At 40.3% G+C, this 25,821-nt stretch overlaps 1 protein-coding gene across 1 annotated transcript in view; it reads right to left on the bottom strand.

Moving 5' to 3' along the window:
- Positions 1-25,821, bottom strand: part of LAMA4 (laminin subunit alpha 4) — a 106,830-nt gene that overhangs the window by 69,217 nt on the left and 11,792 nt on the right. The window contains 2 exon segments of the mRNA XM_032682154.1: positions 3,862-3,986; positions 14,537-14,638. Of these exon segments, the coding sequence (XP_032538045.1) occupies positions 3,862-3,986; positions 14,537-14,638 (227 nt within the window).

Here is a 25,821-nt window from a genome sequence, read left to right as displayed (position 1 = left end):
TTAGTAATTTTAATTAGTATAGAAAGCACTAATTAGTATATAGTACTATGGAGCTGTAAAAATACATACATACATATATATATACATATGTATATAAAAGTTCTTGTCTTGCAGTGTAAATCACACACACCTGCAAGTTTTGATACACACATTTTAGATAAGGGACTTAGGAAAATGTCTATGTCACGTAAACCTAATTGCTTTCTGTCTCTTATTCTAAAGGCTTGTGAAAGACCACTTGCAGTAACCACTTCAGGAACTGAGATTCTGGAATTGGTGCAGCAGTTTCCTATGTAAATCCAGTCTAGAAGTACTGAGTGGGGAAAACTGACCTCAGTGATGCTGTCCTCATTTACAGTAACCGAGTTTACAGTAACCAAGGCTGCTCTACCATCTTTCAGAGTAAGCTGGAAAGAGTCTGTGGTCTCTTCGGAGACCAACATGTCAAGCAGTGATGCTGACTGCAGTGATGGCTTGGGCAGTAATTTTTACTGCCTTGATTCTGAATCATGGGTTCCTTTGTTTTCTTATGTTTTCAGCATGTAACAAATGATTAACTAAATATGAGATCCAAAGAACAGCAGTAGCCAGATGTGGAAAGTGTAAATTGTATATACACTTCAAACACAGCGGTGGACATGTCTTAAATACATTTGCAGAAAAAAAGAGATACAGTCCTAAAGATGTTTCTAATTAGTTTGCAATACATGTGAATAAATTTCTGCCAGCACTAGAAAGCAACCAGAGCAGTGAGTGATGCCAGCTGCAGGCCCACAGTTGCTGAAGTTCCTGAGTCACAGGGTGTTGAGCAGCTGTGGCTGGGTTGCATCCCTTTCACACTGAACAAAAGACTCAGATCAATGGGAAAGAGCATGAGCCATGCACTGCTTGTTCCAGGAGTAAACAGCATTGAAAGGTGACAAGAATTCCTGCATAATTTCAGTTCCTGCCAGCATTTCTCAGCTAGTTGAACAACTAGAGACAAATAAATCTGTGTCTGGATCTCTGGATCTCTCTGCTCTGTCTCAAAATATTTCATATAATCAGAGAGAACATAAAATGAGATTCTACTCACAGAATTCACAAATTAACTTCTGTGCAGCTTTTACAAGAACATATTGAGAAAATCATAATAGTTTGGCAGGCTTGCACTTCTGTTACGGAGACTAATTTCTTCACATAGTTGAAAAAACCACATTGTGGATCTAAGTTATGAAATACAACTGAAATCTCCTGAAGTTTTATACTTTTTGTGATCTTTTAGGGAAAAAAAAAGATCATATAATTCTCTTGAGTTTGAAAAGAAATAACATCTGCTAGACTGGGAAGTAACCTCCATCCCCCTTTTTGTTATTCCAAGGAGATGACATTACACTTCATGTGTACTGTCCAAACGTTACTCCAAAAATTCCCAGGATAGCAGATATGAAGATAGCCTGGTCAGAAAATCTAGAGACACACATCTGAGTTCCTGGAAAAAATATCTATCCGATGAGTCTGTCAGTTTACAGATTTGGTCATTTTGCCTAGTATGAATTCACTGGCTATTTCCAAAATAAAACACAGAACAAAACAACATCCTTTGAATGGTCTTTAAGACATTTAATGCTTCTCTGATTTATGGTAGAGTTATTATTTTTCCTTACTATATATGGAGTAGGATTAATTAAGGAAAATTGAAAAAACCTAAGAAAGAACACTTTTGCTTTGAATTTAGTTATGCAAGGCTTAATGGAACTCGATTATTATTAGCCTGTTCCAGACCCAGATGAAAACTATTTCTGTGGTCAGGTCTCTCTCATGCAGGAAGCTGAATAGGCAATTTCTGTATGTTATTTAAATAGGGGTATGAGGCAAATTGGGATGGGATATTGCTTTAATTATTGCCTTCAGTACTTTTCTGAGGGAAAACTCTGAAAAACTGAAGTAGATTTTTACTGAGGTAGTTTTAAAGGGGAGATATATCATAGAACATAGAATATCCTGAGGTGGAAGGGACCCACAAGGCTCATCAAGTCCAAAGGCTATAATTGCTGCTAATGGAGAAGCATCTGCATTCAGGCATTGTGCAACTTCTGTTCTCCCTTCCCAATCCCATGCTGCTATCCTTTTGGGTTTGGGGTTTCCTTGTCTCTAATGGTCTGAAATAGGAGAGGGATTATGTCCCTAGCAGAAGGGTTAAGGAGCATGTTGAAGCAGGGAATGCTATTTGGCCTCTGCTCCCATCTCCCATAGACTGGCCAAGAGAGGCTGTAGGTCAGGTCTCTGCTAGTCCTGCTGCACTGAGACCTACTCAGTGCCTGGTAGACTGACCAGTTCCCTGCTGTCAAGGGGCAACTGCCGAAGAGCCCAGTGGGCTGCAGGACTAGGCAGGGTCTGGGTGAGTGCAAACCTAGCCATGCTGCGTCAAATCACGGCATAGGGAGGACAGACCAGACCTTGCTTGGCTGACTTTGCTTAGTAGAGACTAGGTCTTGTGCTGTAGTGCCTCAGGCATGAGCAGCCCAGGATGTGGTTGAGAGAACAGCTTCTTAACGCTGAAGCAGCTCCTCTGTGCCTAGCAGGCTGAAAAAAATCACTTTGTCAAGGGTAAAGCACTTCTTCTGACTGTTCCTATTTTTTCAGGCATTACAGCTGTAACTGAAACTGGAGGAAGTAGTCTGCTTCATCTGTGAGCTCACTCACTCCTAAGCCTTTCTGTAAGTGAGCAAAGCCAGGTTCTTCCACTGTCTCTGGAGGATTTTCTCTGTAATCCAGGCGAAGCTGAAGTTTTTCAACATAGCTGTTCTCCACCCCATGGCCCTTTCACATGTCTGCAGCTCACTGCAAAAGCCAGAGTTGTTTTGCGGGAATTTGGCCAGAGTGATTTTGTTCCATTGCCAGGTTGAGCCCTGAGCAGCTAAGCAAAATGCAGCTCATCCCACCTTAAGGCTGTGTGAGTAATCCTATGGCAACAGCAAACAAATACAGTGAGGAGAAAATTCCTTTTACTGAGAAGCCCTGCTGAAAGCAGAATGGAAAACAATACAAGGGGATTACGTAGCTCCCTGAGAAATAGCTTCAACCTATTGGCAACTATTTACTAGCATCTCTTCTGTGCACTATGGTGGGATTTGCAGAGATGCCTCTCTCCCAGAGCATGAAACTTGAGCAGGATGAAGTTGATAATTTCTTTCAGCTGCATTACTAACGTGCCACTCACAGTTTCTAATGGCTGGTCATAGTTTGTAGTTTTTTGGTTTTTTTTTCTGAAGGCAAAAAGCAGTCAACAGCTGGACCTCTTCGGCTTGATCTTTTTCTGTCAGAGTTTCTTACCCAAAAGTAGCTAGGCATCAGCTGAAGGGGCACCATACCTATCACAGGGTCCTCTGGTCCTTTCCCTTTAACTGTTACTGTATCAACCAGATCCAACTGCTGTTAACTCAGGAGACTGACAGGTTATGCTTTTTTGTGGTTGCTTTTACCCTTCAGAGGACATGAACTGATCTTTCTGTCTCTCTGTCTCAGCCTCATAAATCCCTGATGCCACCTTCCTTGGGAATTGGACTTTAGGAGACTCTTAAAAGTAACCAGACAACTGAATAATCTCTCCTATGTAAAAGAGGGTGAACTTGAATTTGCTCAAATATTTTCTCCCCCCCCCGGTAAAAATTTATATGAGCACTGAAGGATACTTTACACCTTCCAAGTGAAATGCTGTTTCCTGTGGTTATAAATGTGAGCAGCTGGTATTCCTCTTATATTCCCCCATTTGTCAAGAGCAGCAGCCTTGTTTCCTGCATCGAGGAAGCGATGCTGACCCCACCTTGGGAAGGGTCAAAGCCAGCCCAAATCAAAGAAAAGCAAAGACTCTTTACATACTTGGAATGTGCTGGCAGAGGACAGGGGCAGGGCTGGCAGAACGTGGGCACTCCTCTGACAACATCACCAATGAAGCCGTCTGGACACTGCTCACAGTGCTGTCCTGTGGTGTTTCTCTGACAGTCCTTCAGTGGAAAGAGAGAGAATGGTGAAAGTTAAACAGAGGTGCTGCCTAATTCAGAAAGAAATCATTTAGCCGAAGACCTGGCCAAGCAGAACAGTGGCTGATGCCAGACCTCAACCCTTCAAGGTACTGACGGATGTAGCCAAACCAGCTCGCACTGCTGTAAATAAAAATGCTATAAATGATTACACTGACCAGCAGCAAGTGTTGACAAGGTGTGATACAGGATAAAACAGACATATGTGCCTGGCAGGTGCTGGAGCAGAAGCAGAACTACCCATTGTCAGAGATGTAGGAGGTACTCAGAGGTAGCTGGCAGCCCTATTTTGAACTGCTATAGCCAGCAGTGCAAAATCCCTTTTACTGATATCAAAACAAAATAAAAAATATCTGCTGGTGAATACTGGCAACAGACTTCAGCCCAGCCACAGGTTTCAGCAAGGCTGCTTCTAGGATTTGGTGACTGGAGAAGAGCATCCAGAGAATCTGCATGTAAATGCTGCCTGTATCAGTGGCTCTGAAATTTTTCTCCTGAAATAAAGTATTATAGCATGAAGGGTTGTGTTACCACTAAGCTTGGTTTTCAGTCTTAAAGAGGTCTACTTAAGAAGGGAAGAAGCAGGAGTCTTCTGTAAGTGGCCTTTCTATGAAATACTGATCAACTGGGCAAAATGTCACTCACTTTATAAGCAAGTTTCCATGCTTTAATGTTTTTAAGGAAACATGCTTCCACATGCAGAAGAAAATCGGCCACCAGCTGAAACTGTTGGTGCTCCAGGGAAGTAAATCAAGCTGTGGTAATTCATACAGAATATATGTTCCAAAACATTTTATTTTGCTAGGCCGCTCAGATAATACTTTTAGTAACAAAAGAAGTCAAGGTTTGCTGTAAACAGTTCTAAATAGAACTGGTAAGTCATGTAAGCTTAAGAAACCATTATTATATTTTTTTGTTTACAAATGGACACACTTGGATGCCACAGATTATGTGGACTTTCCCCTAGGTACATGACAAAGTGGTGGGTCAATGGTGCAGAGTTCATGACCAGTGCTCCTGCACACTGCAGGACTTCTGCGGATTCCCATCTCCCTTTCCACTTCAGCAAATATCCAGAAGTTATCATCAAAAACCCACAACCCTCCAAATTCTAATTGTCTCACAGAATTACTACAAAACAGTAGGAAAGGTGCATAAAGACTGTTCCATTCTTGCAACAGTGCAATGAGTTTTACAACGTCCCTAAATCAAAACTCTCCAGTTACAGCACTTTGTATGGATAGGAGGCTTGAGGTAGCAAGAAAACAGCTCCATGGTAGAAATATATGGAGATCTATCAGTGCATATTTGCTGTGTGTTTGGGTTAGCTTCCTTGATTCTTTCCTCTTCTGAGCTAAAACAAGGATAAGAGAAACTGCAGACTGATAGATATGATTTCTATCCCTAGTAAAATGACAGTATCTATAATAAAGAAGAAGATTTCTGAGTACATGAAACTTCTTTAACAGCAGCAGGCTGGTGATGGGTGAGTTCAGCTAACCAAACATCACGTTTTTTTTTGAAGAATACAATTAGGGGAGACATAATGAAAATAAATAGTCAAGCTTCATTTGCACAGGAATTCCTAAATGAGTTTTGTATCCTAGTATTGTGACTTTGATTTAGTGGCAGAATTTTGTCCTGTTTTGGGTTTTGCTTGGGCTTTTTTTATATCATCAATATGCATTGAAAAGCACCATTTTAGTAAAAAACTCTCACCCTTGTGAAAACATATCTGACTTTTTTTTTTAGCCAATCTTTCTTATCTGAATTCCATTATAGCCTCCTGGTTAGGATTCACCATTTTACATCAGAGTTTTGATTCTAGAAGACTTTGTCTTGCTGCATGTTTTATGGTCATAGAGAACCCATTGTACAGGAATTATTTATTTCTACAAGACTGTGATTTGGCTGGAGAACTCTACAGGAAGTAGAATGTGATAAGAAAAGGAAAAAAAGTCAATTTTTATTCCATAGATCTTTAAATAGATTTGGCATCAGTAGTTTTAAAGCTAAAGGTGTTTTTTTCCTAGTCTTATTTGTGTAAGGAAAAAAATATTTAGTATACAGAAAACAAGGAAGTTACTTTAACTGAGAAGCAAAAGAGCGATCCTGTGTCAGAAGCACTGGCAGAGGCCTCAGGTGGACTGTATTCAATTGTAGCCTTCACTGTGCTCTGTGTTTGATCAATTCACTTCACGTTGTTTGTCTTCAGGTCTCCAAACAACACAATGGTATTAACAGAATAAATTTGTTACTGATTTCCAAAGCTCGGATACCACTGCAATGAACAGAACAGGGCAGCAACTTCTTAAATCTGTAGTTTTTCATCTTCTAAACTGAAAGGAAGTGATAATCGGGTCTTTTACCCAAAGATCCCATTAGCTGAGTGATTGAAGAACTTTTGTAGTTTTTCTCTGGTTAGTGATTATGACTTTATCTTCTTTAACAAGTCAGAACTCCTCTGAGTGTTTAAAACCGTATTTTTACAGCAATAGAAAAAGTGTTCTTATATTTTATGTTCCATTATTTTGCAATGAGATGCTGTGTGCATTAAGTCTGGGAGACATCTCTGAAGGGAGGGAAAATACCCTCTCTGAAGCTTATGGGTGATTCTCAGTGTTGAGTACACTGGCTTGGTAGTTTGAGAAAAGTGTTTTGCTTCTAAGTGGATCACTTTTGACAGAGAAATAATGAGGAAAAAAATTAAATTCCATTTATGGTGATTTCTGTGAAACTGGATTTCAAACAAGTGATTTGCTGTAAGAGTTGTAAGGGTTACTCTTGGTTCTGATATTCATACATGTTTTAGAATGAAAGGCATCATTTATGGTTGATATTATATGTCAGACTATGTATGGGATTGCTCACAGCTCCCCCCATCTCAGTGGTTAATTCAAATGTGCATGTAGAATTGTAGACATGTTTACTCATATTGGTGTCTACTTTTTCAAATAAAGAAACCCTTTGAAAAACAAGCAGAAACCTCTAAAAAATATGCAGTAACATGTACCTTAGGACATCAGATGCTGAAGTTTAGCAGAAAATTGCTGCCTGTTTTTGTACAGGACAGAGAGAGAAATGGCAAAGGTCAAGAATACAGGTACAACCATATAGCTAGAAATATCACAGCTAGGCTTTATAATACTCTACTTTTTGTAAACTGTTTCAAATTACAGCCAGTTTAAAATCTAAGCTCAATTCTTTTCATAAGCCCATGTTAATACTTTTCCCTTCCTCAAGAACACTTCAGCTTCAGCAGAAGTAATCCAATATAATAGCAGCCTGGCTTCTAAAAGCTTCTGTGTGAGTCTACAGCATATAATAATTCATTCATCAGTACATCAGCAGCAGCTTGTCAGATGACAAAGTGACTGGAGTGTATTTGCTTGTGGAAGAAAATGCCTTAGCTTGTCCTACTACTCTGCTCTCACTGAGTACCAGCAGTCAGGGTGAGCATTTCTACCTGTCTCTTCCTGAAACTATCTATACGCACATGAAAAGAACACAAGATGGTGCTATGGGGAGCGGGGGAGTGGAGGGAGGTATAACTTGGAAATGATTGTCAGCACTGAGTTCCTGAACTCATTTGCTTGGAAAGTATGGATGGAATAGCTGTTTTGAGACCATAGAGCACTTCATGTGATGCAGTTCTTCTCAGTAGATACATTTGTGCACAAATAATAACGAAAAGTTTGTTGATTCTCTTCAGGCAATCGTACCAGGACAAGTTTCCCAGCACAAGACAAACATGCTCCTGTAAATGAATATAACTGAAAATGAGAGTTGGGAATCTGCCCCACCTTAATTTAGGAACATGAACTTACAAGAGAAGAGCTCATTCTAACAGTCTTCAAACGCACCAGCTTAATTAAATGTTCCATTTAGGGAGTTTTAGGGAAATTATTTCATCAGAAATGGGGTTTACATTGCTGTGCAGTTTGTTTGTGTTTATTGCTGGGCCAGTGGAGATTGGCCTGAGGTAGATTTAGACTTCCTAAGTCATATATGCCCTAATATCTGAGGTTACAGAACTGCATAGCATTGCCAATGCCAGCACATCAGAACTTGCTACTGTCCCAAAATAATAATATTAATAAATAGAGTACAGTATAATGCCGTGAAATCCAAGAAACGTACATGCTTTGTCTTTTTGATCTATGAGGTTTATGATTTCAAGTCTTATCTCTCCAGCCACTGCGGATGAGATGCAGCACTAGTTTTCAGAATTTTGTACGTAAGGAGTTAAGGCACTAAAAGTCAACATAAGGTATTGTGAAATTTTTACTGAAATAAAGACAATTGTCTACCTAAAAAAAATTAGAATAGAAAAAACCTTACTTCCTGATATAGTTTGAGACAACATACTCCCTCTATGTCAAAGTTTTGATTTATAGAACTTGTCCTTTATCAGAGAAGTGGGAGCTTGTGTTGGGTCTCTGTGGCCAGGTTTTCTTAGTGGGGGTGCTACCCCCGTGGCTTCTGCGAGAAGCTGCCAGAAGCTTCCCTCATGTCTGGTAGAACCAATGCCAACCAGCTCAAGGGTGGACCCACTGCTGGCCAAGGCCAAGCCCATCAGGAATGATAGTAATGCCCCTGTGATAACATATTTAAGAAGGAAAAAAATGTTATTGGGCAAATGAAAATTGCAGCTGGAAAAGAGCAGAGTGAGACCATGTGAACAGCTCTGCAGACACCAAGGTCAGTGATGAAGGAGGGGGAAGGAGGTGCTCCAGGCCCTGGAGCTGAGGTTTCCCTGCAGTCAGTGGTGCAGACCATGGTGGAGCAGCTGTGTCCCTGCAGTCCATGGAGGACCACGGGGGTGCAGAGATCCACCTGCAGCCCGTGGAGGAGACCCACATTGGAGCAGCTGGATGCAGGAAGGAGGCTGTGAACCCATGGGAGATCCATGCTGGAGCAGGGTCCTGGCAGGGACTGCAGACCGGTGGAGAGAGGAGACCACACAGGAGCAGGTCTTCCTGGTAGGACTTGTGGCCCTGTGAGGGACCCACGCTGGAGCAGCCTGTGGCTGAAGGACTGTACTCCTTGGAAAAGTGACCCACGTTGCAGCAGTTTATGAAGAAGTTTGTGAAGGAGAGGGGGACCCCACGGTGGAGTGGGGGAAGGACTCCCCTCTCTGAACAGGGGCAGAAACAACCTGTGATGAACTGACTGTAACCCCCTTTTCCACCTCCCTGCGCCGCTGTGGGGGAGGAGGTAGAACTTAGGAAGGAAAGAGGGATGGGTGGAAGGTGTTTTTAAGATTTATTTTACTTCTCATTCTCCTGCTCTAATTCTGTTAGTAATAAATTTAATTAACATCCCCACTTTGAGTCTGTTTCGCCCATGACGGTATTTCGTCAGTGATATCTCCCTATCCTTATCTCAACTCATGAACCCTTTTTTATATTTTCTCTCCTCTGTCCAGTTGCATAGGGGAGTGAGAGAGCAGCTTTAGTGGGTACCTGGCATTCAGCCAGAGTCAACCCACTACAGAACTGACACCTTGTCAAACCCACCTGGCCTCCTACTTTCTCAATCCATCATCTGTCTTAAGGAACTGTGGCAAATGTGGCTGAGCAGGTGTGAGAGCAGCAGCAGCCTCTCCTCCCAGTCTTGGCCTGACTTCCTTTGTGCCTCTTACACAGGCTGTGCAGGGACCCGAAACAAATTGGTTCCATGTTGGGGGTCACTGTTGCAAGTTTTCAATAGTAAATCAGTTAGGACAACAAATACTCAATTTAAACATAGCTAAGAGGGAGGAAAATGGGTTGACTAACACTAATGCTTTTGCAACTACTGCATTCTAAAACACTCTGGAGAAGAGAAAGGCTTCATTTTAGCACAAGACTGTTGTAGTTCTAGTTAGCTTTTCAAACATATATCACCAAGGTCACTATAGATAGCTGAAGTTCATCTTTATAGAAAGAAACATCGAGCTATAAGCAACAAGGCTCTTTGTGAAGCCAGAAGTACCTAATAAGCTGGAGAATTTTACTACCTTCCTAACTACTTTTTGTTCATACTTGATGGATGGTTGTGGATCCACTGGCAATTCTCCAGACCAGCCTTGGCAATCATGTGGAACATATTATCCTCTTGGGCAGAACTGCCAAATCAGTTCCAACTGTTCCACTCAGCTGTAGATCCAAACACTTAAACACAAATCACTCACGCTACAATATGCTCTATTGTAAAAAAGTTCCATAAAAGGCTGGAAAAGATACCAGTGGATTTATCCTCTCCACTGTTATGATCATTCGCTCTTTCTTCTTCCATATTTATTCATATTTATTTATTTATGAGTATTTGGATATCTTCTGTAAATACTAATCAAATATATGGGATTGAGATGGTAACAAACCACTTAGAGATTTTTAGGTAGACAACAACAAATCTACCCTTCACCTTCTATAGTGCTAGAGTGCTCTCTCTGTCTTACTTGTTCTGCTCTATGTGTTTTCATGCGTCTATGAAGATCTAACCGCCATTAATAGTTGAAGCCACAGAAAGGACCCTGATAACTCAGCCCAACAAAAGTTTGCCTGGATGTACAGCTTAGTGATCTCTAAATCTTTTCAACCTGTCAATCCATTTTGTTGTGTTTGTCTGGAATCACTGCCATAATATGTTTTAGTCATCTCAAGCAACTTCCTTCCCTGGAGTGTGCAATCAAAATTTTTGGTATGGTAAATCCCTGTCAATTATACTACTCGCATATTATATGACAGCTTATTACTTCAGACAAGCTATTTCACCTCCATATGTCATTCATTTCAGAGCTGACCATCACTTCTCTGATGTCCAGTCATTTGAAGCTGCCCCCACATCTGAATTTTCAAATGTTGAACCTTCTGTGGAGGTGCTCTAAAGAAATAGCCCTGCTGTAGGTTACTGGTGGGGTAGGGTCAGGGGGATAGTGAAGGAGGTAAAACATTCCCTTCATATCTTCCTAGCTTATTAGCAGCAAAACATGATGTGCTTTATGCAGGAGAAATGCACACCTCTGGGTCTGCAGACTACTACTTGCAGCTGATGCAGTTTCACCCATTTAACATCACATATATGTATGTTTCTAAAATCAAAAGCTAAAGTCCTAAGTGACTTTATTTTCTTCTCTTAGACAGGATTAAGAAAATTATGTTAAAAGTCTAAAGTCTAAAATCAGCACAATGAATTGACGTTTCTTCCCCTACTAGACTTACCTGTATCAACAGATAATGTCTTTGAAATGAAGCATTATTTGACATCTCGATTTTATTATATCATAAATAGAGCTTACACTGTGTTGGATGTTCTTCCTTTAACACTTGGATGATTTTCCATCCTAATACAATGGACTGAGTGTCTCTCCAGTTTTAATCACAGGACCACATGACTGATTTCAGCACTGGTTTTATGTGGACATTTGTGCAAGAAAGGCTCTATCTGCAGTAATTTCTTCTGTCTGGTTACCTAATGAGTTTGTTGATTCATTGATTGTGTCATTCAATAAGCTTTTAATGACTTGTGGATTTGATTGACACTCTATGAATAAGCTGTGAGAAGTTTTGAAACAGAATCTCAAGTTATATATGCCGACAGAAATTAAAGATGTGAGCACTCTACCTCAAGGCATTGCTAATAAGCGTTTAATTTTATTTGATTTTAAATTCAGGGCACAGGCCAATGAAAATTTCATTAATTTGTATGCTGTGGGAACTACATTTGCCAAATTGATTTGGGGGATTTGCATAATATGATGGTCTCAGAGCTTAGTATGGAATCTGACCCTTATATTTCATCCCTTTTGAAGCAGAGTACTTTTTTCTTTTCATACTGTCTTGTCCATTTCACAGATTTATTCAGTTCTTATAGCTTAGTTATTACTTAAACTATAAAAAAATAATTATCTACCAACTGAACACAATGTTAGTACTACTTTCATGTTATTATTACCATAAGAATTGTTAGCAGAGTTAACTTTAAAAAATGATGAGTTTTTTTAATGCTTAAATAAGTCTATTAAAAAAATTCTATTAACATGCAGACATAGAAAGTTTTAACTTTGGGGAACATCAGTTCTTCTCAAGATCTTCTGCTAAAGATATTCTGTGTCTATGGCTCATGTTTACAGTAAGATATGGTGACAGTGAAGGGTCCATAAGTTATAAAATTTTAGAAAAGTGCTGCATCTCAGAAGCAGGGAGATAGCAGGTTCATACTGATAGAAGTGGAGGATGACAACAATAATAATATGGGATAAACATAGATATATTTTTTTCAACAGTCCATTAAAAACTCAGTGCAGAAAATCTTACATCTTACTATCATGTGTGGTGGTTACCATTGCAAGAATTATTGGATTAGTTTGCCTAAAAATTTGAGAATGGAGAAAATGGTGAGCTCTCCATACCATGTGGTGCTATCTCTTTGCAGGAACTCCCAGCTATTGCAGGTATCTACTCCCTTCTGTGCCAGCTCCAGTCCCAGCAGCCTTTGGCCAGATCCATACATGCGCTTATCCAGAACAGTCCTTTCGGAAAGTTGCTTTGTCCACTGATTCTAATACAAATCACGTTACCAAACATCAAGTCACTTTTTCCTAATTTAAATTAATTCATTCATCTGACATGCTTTTCCTTGCTGTAATTCAAGTTACTTCTTTCATTCTCTAAGCTTTCCTTCTCCCAGACTTTTCAGTCACATTTTGTGGTTTACCAATTTCATTAGTCTTCCGAACTTGCCTGGATGTTTCCAAATGCTCAGGAAAGTCCTGTTACTGCAGTCCCCATGGCCGGCTCTTGTTCTGTTTTATACTATCAAACTTTTAAAACTCCTTTTCATTCTGCTCTGTCCCTCTTCCTTTCACTCTTATTTCACTTAAGCTTTTCACTGTTCCCCTTTATTCAGAAGTAGATGACCTGTATTTAATGGCTTCTTAAATCATTCAGATAAGCTATCAAAGGACTTACTAGAACTCAAGTAGAAAATTGGTGTTTGGATTTTCGTTTTATTCCTTACTACTGGGCTAATTCCAAGAGTTTAGTATCCTGAAGAAATACCAGTCAGGAATGGACAAACACTTTCAGATTATTTCCTGCTAATAAGGTAGCTTTGCTGTTGTTGTTGCTGTTGTTTTGTTTTGTTCCTGAACCTCTGGCATCAGGCTTAGTTTGTGGAAGATAGGAAACAGGTCTTCTGCTGTGTTTGTAAACTGAAGATATTACACTTCCCTACCTCATATATTCTACTCCAGAAGCTCTCTGGTGACCAGGGTTACCAGAAGCAGACATTTGACAAACTCTCTCTCTTGTTCCTAAGTCTTCTGTCGGAAGTTTCCCCTTGGCATCGTCGCTTGGCACTAAGGGGACAATCATCCCATGAGCAAAAGCCTTGTGCATGTGAAAGAGAATAGTTGTGAATGCCTAGCAGTGTAAAACCACTTTTGAAAATATAATATTAAAACAGTAAGCCAATGTGTTCTGCAGAAACCAGCCAATTCTAAGCACATTACAGTGGCCAAGCCATAGTAATTGTTCCTAGGCTGAACAGCTGCACTGTCTTCTTCCCACAGAAATAAAAATCGTAGGAAATAGGCCATGGAGCATGACTTTATGTATTTATATAACTGAAAACTTGATAGTGGCTGCAACAATGCAAAATATGTGAATATTATGAGGCCATTTTATGAAGAGATAAACTGAGGGCAAAGGTTTATGACTTGTCAAAAGTAACACATGGCAGAGCGAGGAGTTCTGGACTCTACTGCTTTACAAGCCTGCAAAGAGTATACTAGTGCCTAGCTCTTGCTGTGTGGTTTAGATACATTACAGTATTAACTTCCATCATTTTTATTAGTGTATTAGTGCTCTGATTGCCCACTAGTAATTGGGATTAGTTTTACTGAACTGATTTTTGCTCTGGAGCTACAAACGTTCAACTACTATTACTAGCATGCACCTTTTTGTATGAGCTGATTCTGAGTGAGATTGAACATATTGGAAATTGTAACAGGACCTTGGAGCTCAACATAGTCTTCCCTTGGTGCATTATTTCAACCTTCTCATGTTGTTCCTTCACAGCAGGAGGCTGCCATGCAGCAGAATTGCTATGGATAACACATGTATATACACTCACAGGGGTTGCTCACAATTGTAAATTGTTTATATTATATACAGCACTGTATTCATAAAAGGAAGAATGAAATGTGTTTGAATTTATAGATTTTTTTTTTTTCTCCAGAGGTATATAAAACTCTTTGGATATTTGTGATGCACTAAAAATTTTCCCCAGCATACTAGGTCTCAAACATACAGCATGCAGGAAGTGTTTTGAATGTGCAGAGATAATTTATGTAGGTGAGAAAGAAATTTGGCCACTATAATGTTATTAATGCATTGATCTTGGCCCTAGTTATGATCAGTCTTCAGCAAAAAGTCCTGTGGTAAAGACACTGCTTTTGCTGTGTATTGAAACTGAGCACTGGTGTTAATTGAAGAGTCAAACAATCAGAGAAGACAGAAATTCCTTACCACACAGATTCCAGATCCATCAAGGCATCTGTTTGCATTACCATTACAGTTGCAAGGAGAGCATTTTCCTGAGCTGGTACGATAAAATCCTTCTTGGCATCCCTGCAATGGAAAAAAAATATTTCCTAAGGTTTGGTGGGAGGAGCAGAAAACGAGAACTACAACTATCAGGTCTCCCCAGAGCACACCGCTCAACCCAGTCATAGCAGACCACACACATACACTGCTGAACTCGAGTCTGTTCTTTTACTCTCTGTCCTGGTGCTTGCTTTTTTGCCTCAGAGTATTCAAGCTGTCAGCATTCCTGCCTGGGTCCTGTCCCTGACCAGCAGTGGGTGTGGAACTGGCAGATTCTTGCTACATTTTGTACTAGAGGATGAGTTAATCAGAAATGATAATCCTTCTCAGCAAAGAAGGTGTATTTATAGGAAAGGAGTAGCTTTTACTTGAAAAAAGGAAAAGCTTTAGAAAATATACTTTCCATCAAAGCTTTGATGAGCTTTGGATAAATAACCTACAGGAGACAGAAACATACCTATAGAGATCAAGGTCCTTCTGAATAAATGTGTGGCTGAGCCTGTTCTATATAATTTAGTATTTTTGATAACATACCAAAGCTTACCAAAATTAAGCAGAAGATTGTAAATGTCTACATTGCCTTCTTTTAAATACTAATTAGAGCACTGGTATAAGGAATCAGAAACACAAGGCTATTAAGATGCCCCTCTAAGACTGAAAAACAAAAAGAAAATTAAAGAGGATAGCTTGCATTTGATGTGTTATGTGTAAATTCTTGTTCTCCACTGAAGAACTTCTCCCTCATTATACAAAGCTGGTGAGACATGCACAGGTTGACCTCAGGAGCAACATCTCTCAGTCAGCACTTGCTCTCCCTGTCCAGTCTCCCTGTGTCACATGGATTATGTTGGATCCCTGCAAACTCATGAATTTTTGGATCCTAAATATCTTAACCTTATCTAACTCTTGCAATATTGTTGCAGAGATGATGTGAAAGCACCACAGCTTTAAAAAAAATTATTTACCACACCCTGTTTCTGCTATCATTTGGAAATAGCACCCCTGAGGTGGCTGTCAGAGCCTGAGGTATGCCAGTCTCTCCTGGCATAATTTTTGTGGCCAGCACTTTTTGTATTCTGTGGATCTTGAGGACCTACCCTTGCAAAAAGTGGGAAAAGTGGAAAGTTCAAGTGACACAGAAAAGCATGAATCTTCTCGTGTTTGTATGAGCTATGAGGCTTCTTATTATATGGTACTGATCAAATTAGGATTAGATTTCCTTTGTATCTCCCTCTTCCTTACTTTCCTGGGTTGCCCTGAAATCAAGGATGAGTTCTTTTTTCTGCACTGCAGCAACCTTTGCTTCTCATGCCCACTGTAAGCTATGGCATGAACAGCAGGTCTATAGTATCAAATCCAGCACCACGCAGTGATACTTCCATTAGCTGCAAAAGCTGGGCTGTGAGTACTAGTGCTAAATATCCCTGCTGGTGGCTGGGGCTACCTAATCCTGGCATGGTGCTGTGGCCCTGTCACGTCTGGAAGCTGCACTTGCACATTTTCATGGTGGCAGTTGTAGCTGTGGAGCACTGGGTAGCAAAAGACAGCCGTCTTGAGTCTCGTCTCCATGTTAACTTCCATTCTCAAGTGTGGGTAGGCACTTCAATACAGCCAGATAAGCTGCTTGTTTAGAAAACAATGTATCGTGTGAGATGACTAACAACAAGCTTTAAAAAATGATGTTTAAAAATGAATCATTAATCCAGTCTTATCCCAGAGAGCTCTGAGAAGCTCAGATGAACATAAATGGAAATCACAGTTGCCTTTACCCTTCTTATGCACAATATTTTATCTGGTTTGCTTTGGAAACAGTTTATTCGATAATAGTTCCTAGGAGGAAAAGTCTTCATACCACAGCCACTTTGGGACAGCAGAAATACTGTCTATTTGTACTGCTTGTTTCTTTCAATTGTTTAGTCTTAACACAGAGCAGTAGGAGTGGCTCCTGCCAGACTGAAGGTTGCAGAAGAATGATTACGCCACACACTGTGGAAGGGAAACAGTTAGTTTCTAAATTGAAAACAGATTCTTATCCCAGTGTCTGCCTTTGCAATATTTATTTCCACCTATACAGATCTAAAGCTTGTTATACTCTCTGATGCCCCTCAGCTGGAGGGTGGTCCTAGCTGGTCCTTTAGTGTCTGCCCAAAAGCTTTCTTGGTTTTGCAGGTCTAAGCAGAATAATTTTTTACTTGTGATAGTGAATATAGACAATGAAAATGTAGGGATATGTGTAAAGGTGTCTGTGAAAATCCTTTAGTCAGCCACAAAGATAATCTTATTTTTACTTCAGCTAAGGGCATGCCTGCATTGCAGCCATGAGTGAGCTTTCATCTAATCCACACATAAGGCAGTAAAAAGTTAGGTGCAGTTCAGTGCAACACTGCTGGTTCCAGTGCATGGGAAAGTGTTGCACAGTCTTTGCTAAGGTCCACTGGGAACCAGCTTACCTCCTATTCTGAAAAGACACACTTCTCAGTTCCTCAGGCCATCTGCCTCAATTTTGTGTGCCTCTGCTATTTTCATTGTTGGAGACCCTCTTGAAAATGAGATGAAGGGTCCCAAGTCACCTGAGTATTTTTTTTGCAACATTTTTCCCCACGTTATTCAATTCATCAGAAAAACGTAGAAAGTGCTGATGCTCACTATTCTAATACAATACTTTAAACCATGGGTTGCATCAATGTAAGCCAGAAATGAGGTATTGACAATCAGTGCTATGAGGAAAGAGGGAATGAGGGGAAAATGGGATCCAGATTGTTTCCTTTGGGCTAAGAAGTTTTCTCAGGCATTCTGAAGTATTCCGATATATTTGTGTTGCTCCTTGCCCTACTAGTGATAATGGAGTGATTGGTTGGTTGTTCCAGGGTGTGAGCCAACATCATATTTATAAAAAGAAGTGTCAGAGCACTGAACTAATTGAGGATTCAAATTGCTGAATGTTCTGGAAGCATAAAATAATTGCACACAAAGCACAAACAGGTCTGGAAAAAAATAAAAATACCCTCCCCGAAAAATCATTATGTAGGCAATTGAGTGAGGAACATTTCCATCCACTATCTGTTTCTGAACGGTGAATACAAGTAGTAAGCCAAAATGTTAGGTCTGCATTAGCAATTATGTCTTCACAATTATTAGATTTCTTTTTCCCCAAGGGAAAAAGTTTGTTCCAGCTCAAGCTGAAAAGTCCAACTGAATGTTGGTCTTGCTGATCTCCTGAAAATTTTTACGCCCGTGGGGCATTGATTTCCCCCCTTCTCACTTTGCATCTGGATTTAATTATTACATTTCCCAAAAACAAGAACCAGCTGCATGCTGAAAGTGCTGTGGAGCCTGTAGTCATATTCTGTTTCTTCAGACACTTCTACTGGTCTGGGCGCAAGACGGGACTGAAGATGGAAGACAATCCACATATACATGGTATGAATTTACTCTCATATTATATTCAAGCAGTTCCACTGCTTTCATCGCAGCTGCTCCTTATCCAAACCTGCATAACTGAGGGCAGAATTAGGTCCACTGTTCCACCTAGAAGTAGTGGTGCAGCTGTGCTGGGGTAGATATGTTTGCTGTGACCCTGCCTCCTGTGGTTTGCTTTTCCCAAAAGAAGAGTGCTGTGCTGGTAGCATGCACCAAGTGTCCTCCGTGATTGCATCTGCACCGTCCAGTTGAAAGGCAAGGTGTAGTTTCAGGCCTCAATTTGCTCCTTGACAGATTGTAATTTTCCTGACAGTGACCAGGCACAGCTCAGAGCATGACATTTGTTAGGACGTGCTCCCATGAGGCAGTCTGTATGGGACTGCTCTTCTCTGGGCAAACTCAGAGAGTGCTTCAACACATGGACATGGGCTGTGTTATGCTATTTGACTAGGAGGTCCACACACTGCTTTATTCAGTAATTCAGATGTAGCCATTGACTCTCTCATCTAATGGTAGGAAAACATGGCATGTTTCTTTAGTTAGTACTGGAACTTGTGACTTTCCTGTGAATATATAAACACACAATGGGTCTCTGTCTTCCAGAATAAAAAGCTCCCTTGGATCCATACCAGTGTTTGGTATTTCCAGAGTTTTCTTTTGAGTGCTAGGGTACATGAAAGGATGTGTATCCAGGGCTAAATGGTCTACATTAAGACATTTCAGCCTTTGTTATATTCATTATAATTGTGCCTACCAGTCTTGGACCCGGAATCCCGTTACAATCTGGTCCAAAACAAACCCAGAAGAAAAAGATGGTGCTTGCCACTAGGACCATTGTAAAAGAGGAGACAGCTGTTGCGCTTGGAGAACTGAATCTGAGGAACAGCACTCAAAGTAGTAGTGATGGCACATCAGCTGCTAAGTCACTGCTAAGTATAATGTCAGTTGAGCCTTGGTTGTAGCTCGCCAGCAGTGTTATGGTCTTTACTTCTAGAGATAGAGTCCAAAGGTGTGCTTCCCTCCAGATCTGAGAAGGTTCCTCAGGGGGCTATGTGGATGTTCAGGTATGAGGGCAACGATCAAACATTATAGTATTAGTGAACTCTCACTTCAAAGGTCTGCTCAGGATAGTAAAAGTGAATGAGAATTTTGTGTAGAAGGGTGATTTTTGATGACAATAGGCAAAAATGCACATTTTTTTAGTTTCTAACAGGTCCCATGCATTACTTCTTTATATGTCGAGAGTTAAATAAATGACTATAGCATAACTTATTGTATGCTACTCAAGTCATAGTAACTGTCCTGATCATGTTCTTTTAGCCTTCAGTGGAAGAGAATTAAGTTAATTCTCATTACCTGTCCTCTGGTGACGGACAAGTACATACACAGACAGCTATTTCTAGTTAAGCTGACATATCACAGCTCATTCACCTGCTTTACGCTGGTGGTGTTGCAAGTTCATTGGACATATAGTTTTATTTTGAAAATATATTTGTGCATTCAAATTTTCATTTTTCTTCTGTCTGACCTGTTCTCTACAGGTGGTAAAAATATTGCCAGAAGACGATTCCCTGAGGGAATCGTAATCTGGGAAGTGAGAAATTTGGCATTACCGGCTATCTCTCAATCAAAAAATTTATAGAGAACTGTGACACATACTGTGAATTATTTGCATAATAATATTTATCACTTGACATAGATTGATCAACAGTTTTGGAACCATGGGACCCTCAGAAGTCCCCACAGTCTCTTGTGAAATGAAAGAAAAGAAAAGAAGAAGAAAACAAACTCTACTTGAACATTATCTAGCTTTGCCCCAGAACCCATGAAAAAGAAAATAGAAAAATGTTGCTCCTCTGATATAACAGGCATCATATCAGCCTTAGATACCTGTAAAAGTAGGACACATGCATAAATTAAGTCCAGGTTTTTAATGTGCTGATGAAAACAATCATAAAAATTGAGTGGAGCAATGTCCCTTCATGACGACTTCATGCCAATATGTAATGTTTGTCTGGAAAGAATGGTTTAGACAAACAGTTTAGGATGCAATGTAATATCACAGGTGTGAGTGAATACCCTAAACATCCTTCATTCATTTAAAATCCTTGTGTCTAAAACAGAGAACAGTTTGCTGGAAGTGCATGGTTTAGCAATGGAAACATCAGCCCTCTTCTTCCTGAGGACATTTCCAAACCCAATCCAAACATGCTTGCTTATGTTTATTTTTCTTCATGAGCAGTATTTGAAATTGGCAGCCACAGTTCTGAGACCTTTTTGAAGATTGTTTGCTTAGGCCAAATTGAGATAAATATCCTACTACCCTTCCTAAAAATAAAGATGTTTTCCTGCTTGAATATCTCCCAGTACTTTCATTTATGTCATTATTTATTAGAAATGAGAACATTAGAGAAACAAGTCTGAAAAAGCGGTCCTCTACTGTACATTTGATGTTATTTCAGTTTCTCTGGTTTCCTCAGAATAGGACTCTTCTCAAAAGAGATTCCTGTTTTTGATCACCTACAATAGGGTCCTCACTTTCAGAAATGTTCAATCCCCAGCCAAGAGCTCACAGAAATCTTGCCAAGTATTCAGCTTCCAGCAGGTCTCACCCGATATGTCTATGTCAGCCCTGAAGACAGTCCTGGGCTGAACTCCAGAGGACCTCTGTGCCCTAGGTGTAGTGCTGCGCTAACACAGCTGTGGCTGTGCTAGTACGAGGGTATCTTGGCCAGCATCCTCGGCAGCTGGTCGGCCTGACTGCCTGTGGAGGAAGACCAAGCCACAACAAGCTGGGAGTCATCAACATGGAGACATCCACATGGGAAGAAGCCAGGGGGACGTCCTTTGTGTGGTTTGATTTCTTCTACACTGAAATGCATCTAAATTAGGTCAGCTGTGCCTGTTGCTGTCTACTGATTGCAAAGGGGGACTTGGAGGGCCAGCTCACGTGTAGGTGCCAGCACTGTATACAAAGTTCAGGGAGACGGAACCTATTGTACATGTCAGATATTCTGTGCCTTGTAGAAGTGTCCAGGCTGCAACAGCTGTGCTGGATAAACTGCTGAACACCTTGTGCCTTTGGAGAAGTACAATGGCTCCTTAGAGTCTGTTTCACCAGACAGTATATTCAGGTAGAGAAAGTGGATGCATCTAAAGGAAATCTTCAGGTCTAACAGGCCCAAGCAATTCCCTTCCTACACTTCAGTTAAGGTGATTTTGGCCAGTTCAGAGCATGTTCATGGGATGTTTCCATTTGTCCAGATAGTGTCTACTCTGATATTTACAGGTAACTTTCCAAGGGAGCTGTATTATATCGCTCTACACTGGTGCCACCTTCCCCATTGCATGCTTGTGCATTCAAAAATCTACAAACAGAATCTTTTCAGCCCGCCTCTGAGATATATTTGTTTTTGCTTTCAGAGGCAGAGAGCATACATATATGCTAGCACCTTTAGTAAAGCTATAATTTTTAGGAAGAGTTTTAAAATATCACTAGACATTCACCCGTGGAATGTGATTTTATTGCTCCTAGTAGCTCAGTCCTTCTTTGACTTGAAGGCTTTGAACAGCATAGAGCATATTTAGGAAAGAAAACTAATACATTATTATTAAGACTTTCTATTGTCATCCAAAATACTTGGTGCTCACTGCAGTGACTTTAGTTCTAATACGTGTCTGTGAGATACAAGATTATCCCATTTTACAGAGAACAAAACTAACGCCTGACATCATGTTAGTGCTGCCATGTTCATTCCTTGCTCAAGCTGAATTTAAGCACTGCAGATACAGCTGGAAAGAAGAGCAAGAGCTCTGATGCTCTTAGTGACTTTGACAATTTCCAGACCTGGTGACTGGAGTAAATCTCCCCATATAACCATGCAGAAAAGATCGAGCACAGAAAGAAGTATGGCCCCACTCTTAGGACACCTTCTGGTTCCCTCCAAAAGGCACACTTTTTCTGCACTAAAAAGACTGCATTGCCAAATTGGGATGTTTGAATCCATAGACATCCTAGCTTAAAACCACTCTGGGCAGGCACCAAATCTATGGCTTATCATGACTGGAAACCATTAACTAAAAAATTATCTTATTTGCCTTGGACAGAAATTCAAATCTTGTCATGTTTCATTCATCAAAAGGTACTGAGCATGGCAACATGACTTCTACATCTGCTCTTCAGCTCAGGTCATAATTGACTTTCAGTTCATTTAAACATGGATTTTTAAAATCCAGACTTCCAATTGTAGACTGATGGTCATTGACCATTTCTGGCTCCCTGGGGCAAACTAACAGACATTTCAAATTCCCCAGGTCAAAGACAAGTTATTCATAAGCATAGACACAAAGATTTAGTTCTTCTTCAGTCTACTGGGAAACTTAATGAGAACAAAAAGAGCAGTGATAACACTGCACTCCACTCTCCTGACTTTCCTGCCTTTGCAGACCTGCAGGACAAACCTTTCCCCATTTGTTGGCAGAACACACAACCCAGCAGATATACAGTAAACACTGTGTGCAACTGTAGCTCAGTTCCAGCCCATGCCACTGGTGTGCAGCACACTCAGAAGCCCTGGGCCCTTTGCCATCTTACACAGCTACCGTGCACTTAATAGATAACTGAGAAGGTGCTGAACTGCTGGAGGTTAAATTTTGGCTTTAGAATTCAGTATGTGTAGTTTTTAGGAGTGTCTTTTGACTGCATGGGCTTTCAAAAGTGTGTGTGTACATGAGGATGGACAAGGGTTAAGTGGGAGAAAAGGATATACCTTTTCTCAGGGACCCTGCTGCTGACTGAGCCATGATGGTTGCTGCCTTGGTCACAGAGGACTGGATGGACTTGCATATTCACTACAAGACCTATGAACTGCACTTGCTATGTAGGGTCCGGAGACTGGAAAACCCGTATGCACTTCCCCCTTTTCTGAATGTGTAGGCAGCTGCTTTGAGGCCATTAGAGACTGAGTTTACCAGACTGGTAGGGTGTTTATTAATTAATGCTCTGTTTGAATGGTCCACATGGACATGCCTTCAAGTTATGGAGATGGAGCCCTATATATGGTGGGGCATGAACTGCCAAAAGCTTTTATGCCCATCTCATGTCTTATCTAGCCAATGTTTCACTCATCTAGGCAGTGTGTGATGCTTCAGTGCACCTCAGACTTTTCCGCTTCTGTGGGTGAGGAGCTCACTGGTGGTAGCTCTCCAGTTCTTGCTGAAAACACTTTGGGACCAAATATTGACAGCTGAGAAACACTGTTAAGTAAGTTTAGGAATGCATTAAAAGTTGGAACTATGCTGTTTTTATCTCTGCCCAGGAGATAGTACATATTTTACAGGTACATATATGATATCTGAGCAGTGTGAGTCAGCAGGTAATCTGTCTTTCTTATTTGGCTTACCTAACCATGGAAGGCTGATTCGCCACACTTCATAACTAGGAGATACCAAAACATTGAACCCAGTACCAGATGCTGCCAATGCTTCTCTATGGTTCCTGATTCCTGTTTTCCAAAAAGTTAGGCCTATCAGAGATAACTGCATTAAAACAGTGCTTGTAATATTATTTGCTGCTTTGAATATTATTTGGCATTGCTTCTGTTCTTCACAGCTTTTATCCTCACCTGTTTGATACATGAACACTACACTGTACAAAATCGCCAGTAATGTGTAATCAATAAATGCTAAGCAAAGCTCTGCATTTTTTCACATAAAAGCTGCAAAGGAAGAAGCTTGAGAGGGTGGTCTCTGTCTCTCAACAGAGACAGATAACAAGATAACAGATTGAGATTAAGATTAAGATAACAAATGGCTGTGTTGAAACACTTTGATTCTAATTACTACTCCAACAATTAGATTTGATCTAACTATGGTAGGCCATGTGGAGAAAGGATTTGAGAAAGGCAACCTGGTCTAGTAGGAGGTGTTTTTGCCCATGGCAGGGAAGGCTGGGACTAGGTGATCTTTTAGGTCCCTTCCAACCCTTAACATTATAGAATTATATGATCTGATGTATCCTATGTGAAGTGTATGACTTGGGGTAGAATTTGTCTAATTAAATTCTCTCTGCTTTGTTTTGTTCTGATTTTTTGAGGCACAAGATAGAAAATATTTCTAGAAGGTGTCCTTGGCCTCTTTATATACAAGTACTTGATGACAGTTCTGATGTTGTCTGTCATTCATATTCCTGCCACTTTTTTACAATTATAACTGTATAGTTGCAAATAATTTGTTTATTAATTTCTTCTAGATCTTGTGTCCCCCAAATTTGGATGGATTTGAATTTGCCAAAGGAGATAGAATACTCATATAGATAGAGATTTGTACAGTTACAATTTCCTCAAAAGCATAGTGAGTACTTGTAGCAATGAGGGGTTTGCTGCAGACAGTATATTCCAATAGGCCCATTTATATATAGTGAGATATTAATTAAATCCATGGCTCCTCAGTTTGTATTTATAGCACACTCTAGCTTTTATTTATAGGTTACCGTTTTGTGTTGTCTATATTATATGTCTCTTTTGTTGGCAATGAGACTTGAATGTTATTTAAACAGTCTTACAGTAAATGCCAACTGGATGAGATGATTGTTCATTGGCCCTTCTTCGGGGAGGCCTCTGTACTTCTCTTGGGCTGTATCTATTAATGGAGCATCTGAATGTTACACTTATGGGTTATGGATCTCCACCTGCCCCCACTGGCTCCCACAGCCATTCTTTTGTTGCCTTGTTCTCTATTCGTGCTTGTGTACTCCCTGTTCTGCTTTCCATTTGTTCTCCCACTCCTCCACTTTGACTTTCCCTGCACCTGATTCTAGTCACTCACTCACTTTATTACATACCCTTTACTTCTAATGTACAAACAACTCCACAGCAATATTTTCATTATATTGTTTGAAATTAACATAAGGAAAATATTCCTGCTTGCTGACCAGCTAAGAAACTCATGACCTTATTTCCATGCATGAGCTTCTCTGTCTCTGTGTTCATAAGGATATGGGCACTCAAGAAAATATATTCTTCTGCTCATGTCTTGTGTGATGATGAACATTACTCTTTCACTCTGTTTCTTGATCTGTAAAATGGAATAATGACCACAGCCACTCAGAATCACAGAATAGTTGAGGTTGGGAGGGACCTCTGGAGGTAAACTGGTCCAATCACTCTGCTTAAGCAGGGTCACCTAGAGCTGATTATCTGGGTCTGTATCCAGATGTATCCAATGTAATCCACAGTTGTGTATACAATGGAATCCTAGATTACAGTGTCCCAGATGCACCCAGCAGAAACACAACTTGACAATGTCATGTCTTTTAAGAGAACTAGTCAGAACTACTAGGAATAATGAATATCCTCACATGGGCAGCCATTTGTGGTAGTCATGTTTTGCTTGTTTCAGATGCCTGCAAGGAATATAAGGCTGTTGCTGGTCCCAAAACTTCCACTCCCTTATACAGTGCTGAAAGAACTTTTTTGGTTTCCAGCTAATCAGCTATGTTTTGAGGACATTTGATACATACACAGCACTGCTTGGCATTGTGTTGCCTTTCCCATTTTTTCTCTCCATCCTTTCTAAGTGTTAGACCTCACTCTTGTATTTGAGGGTAACTTTTATGAGAGACCTGCAATGATTTAATGCTGAAGCATACCAGCTATATGAAAAGGATTAGTCAAAGAATGTAGTGAGAAAGCATTACATTTCAGTGATAAGATTTCCCACAAAAAGTTGAAACTAACTTTGTAAGAGAGCTTTTAAGATATTTAAGGAAAATCTGTTTTTTTCATAAG

This window comes from Chiroxiphia lanceolata, chromosome 3 (genome assembly GCF_009829145.1).
Source record: "Chiroxiphia lanceolata isolate bChiLan1 chromosome 3, bChiLan1.pri, whole genome shotgun sequence".
Classification (NCBI taxonomy): Eukaryota; Metazoa; Chordata; class Aves; order Passeriformes; family Pipridae; genus Chiroxiphia; species Chiroxiphia lanceolata.
Note: the sequence above shows the minus strand (reverse complement) of the source record. Positions and strands in the feature narration are given on the sequence as shown.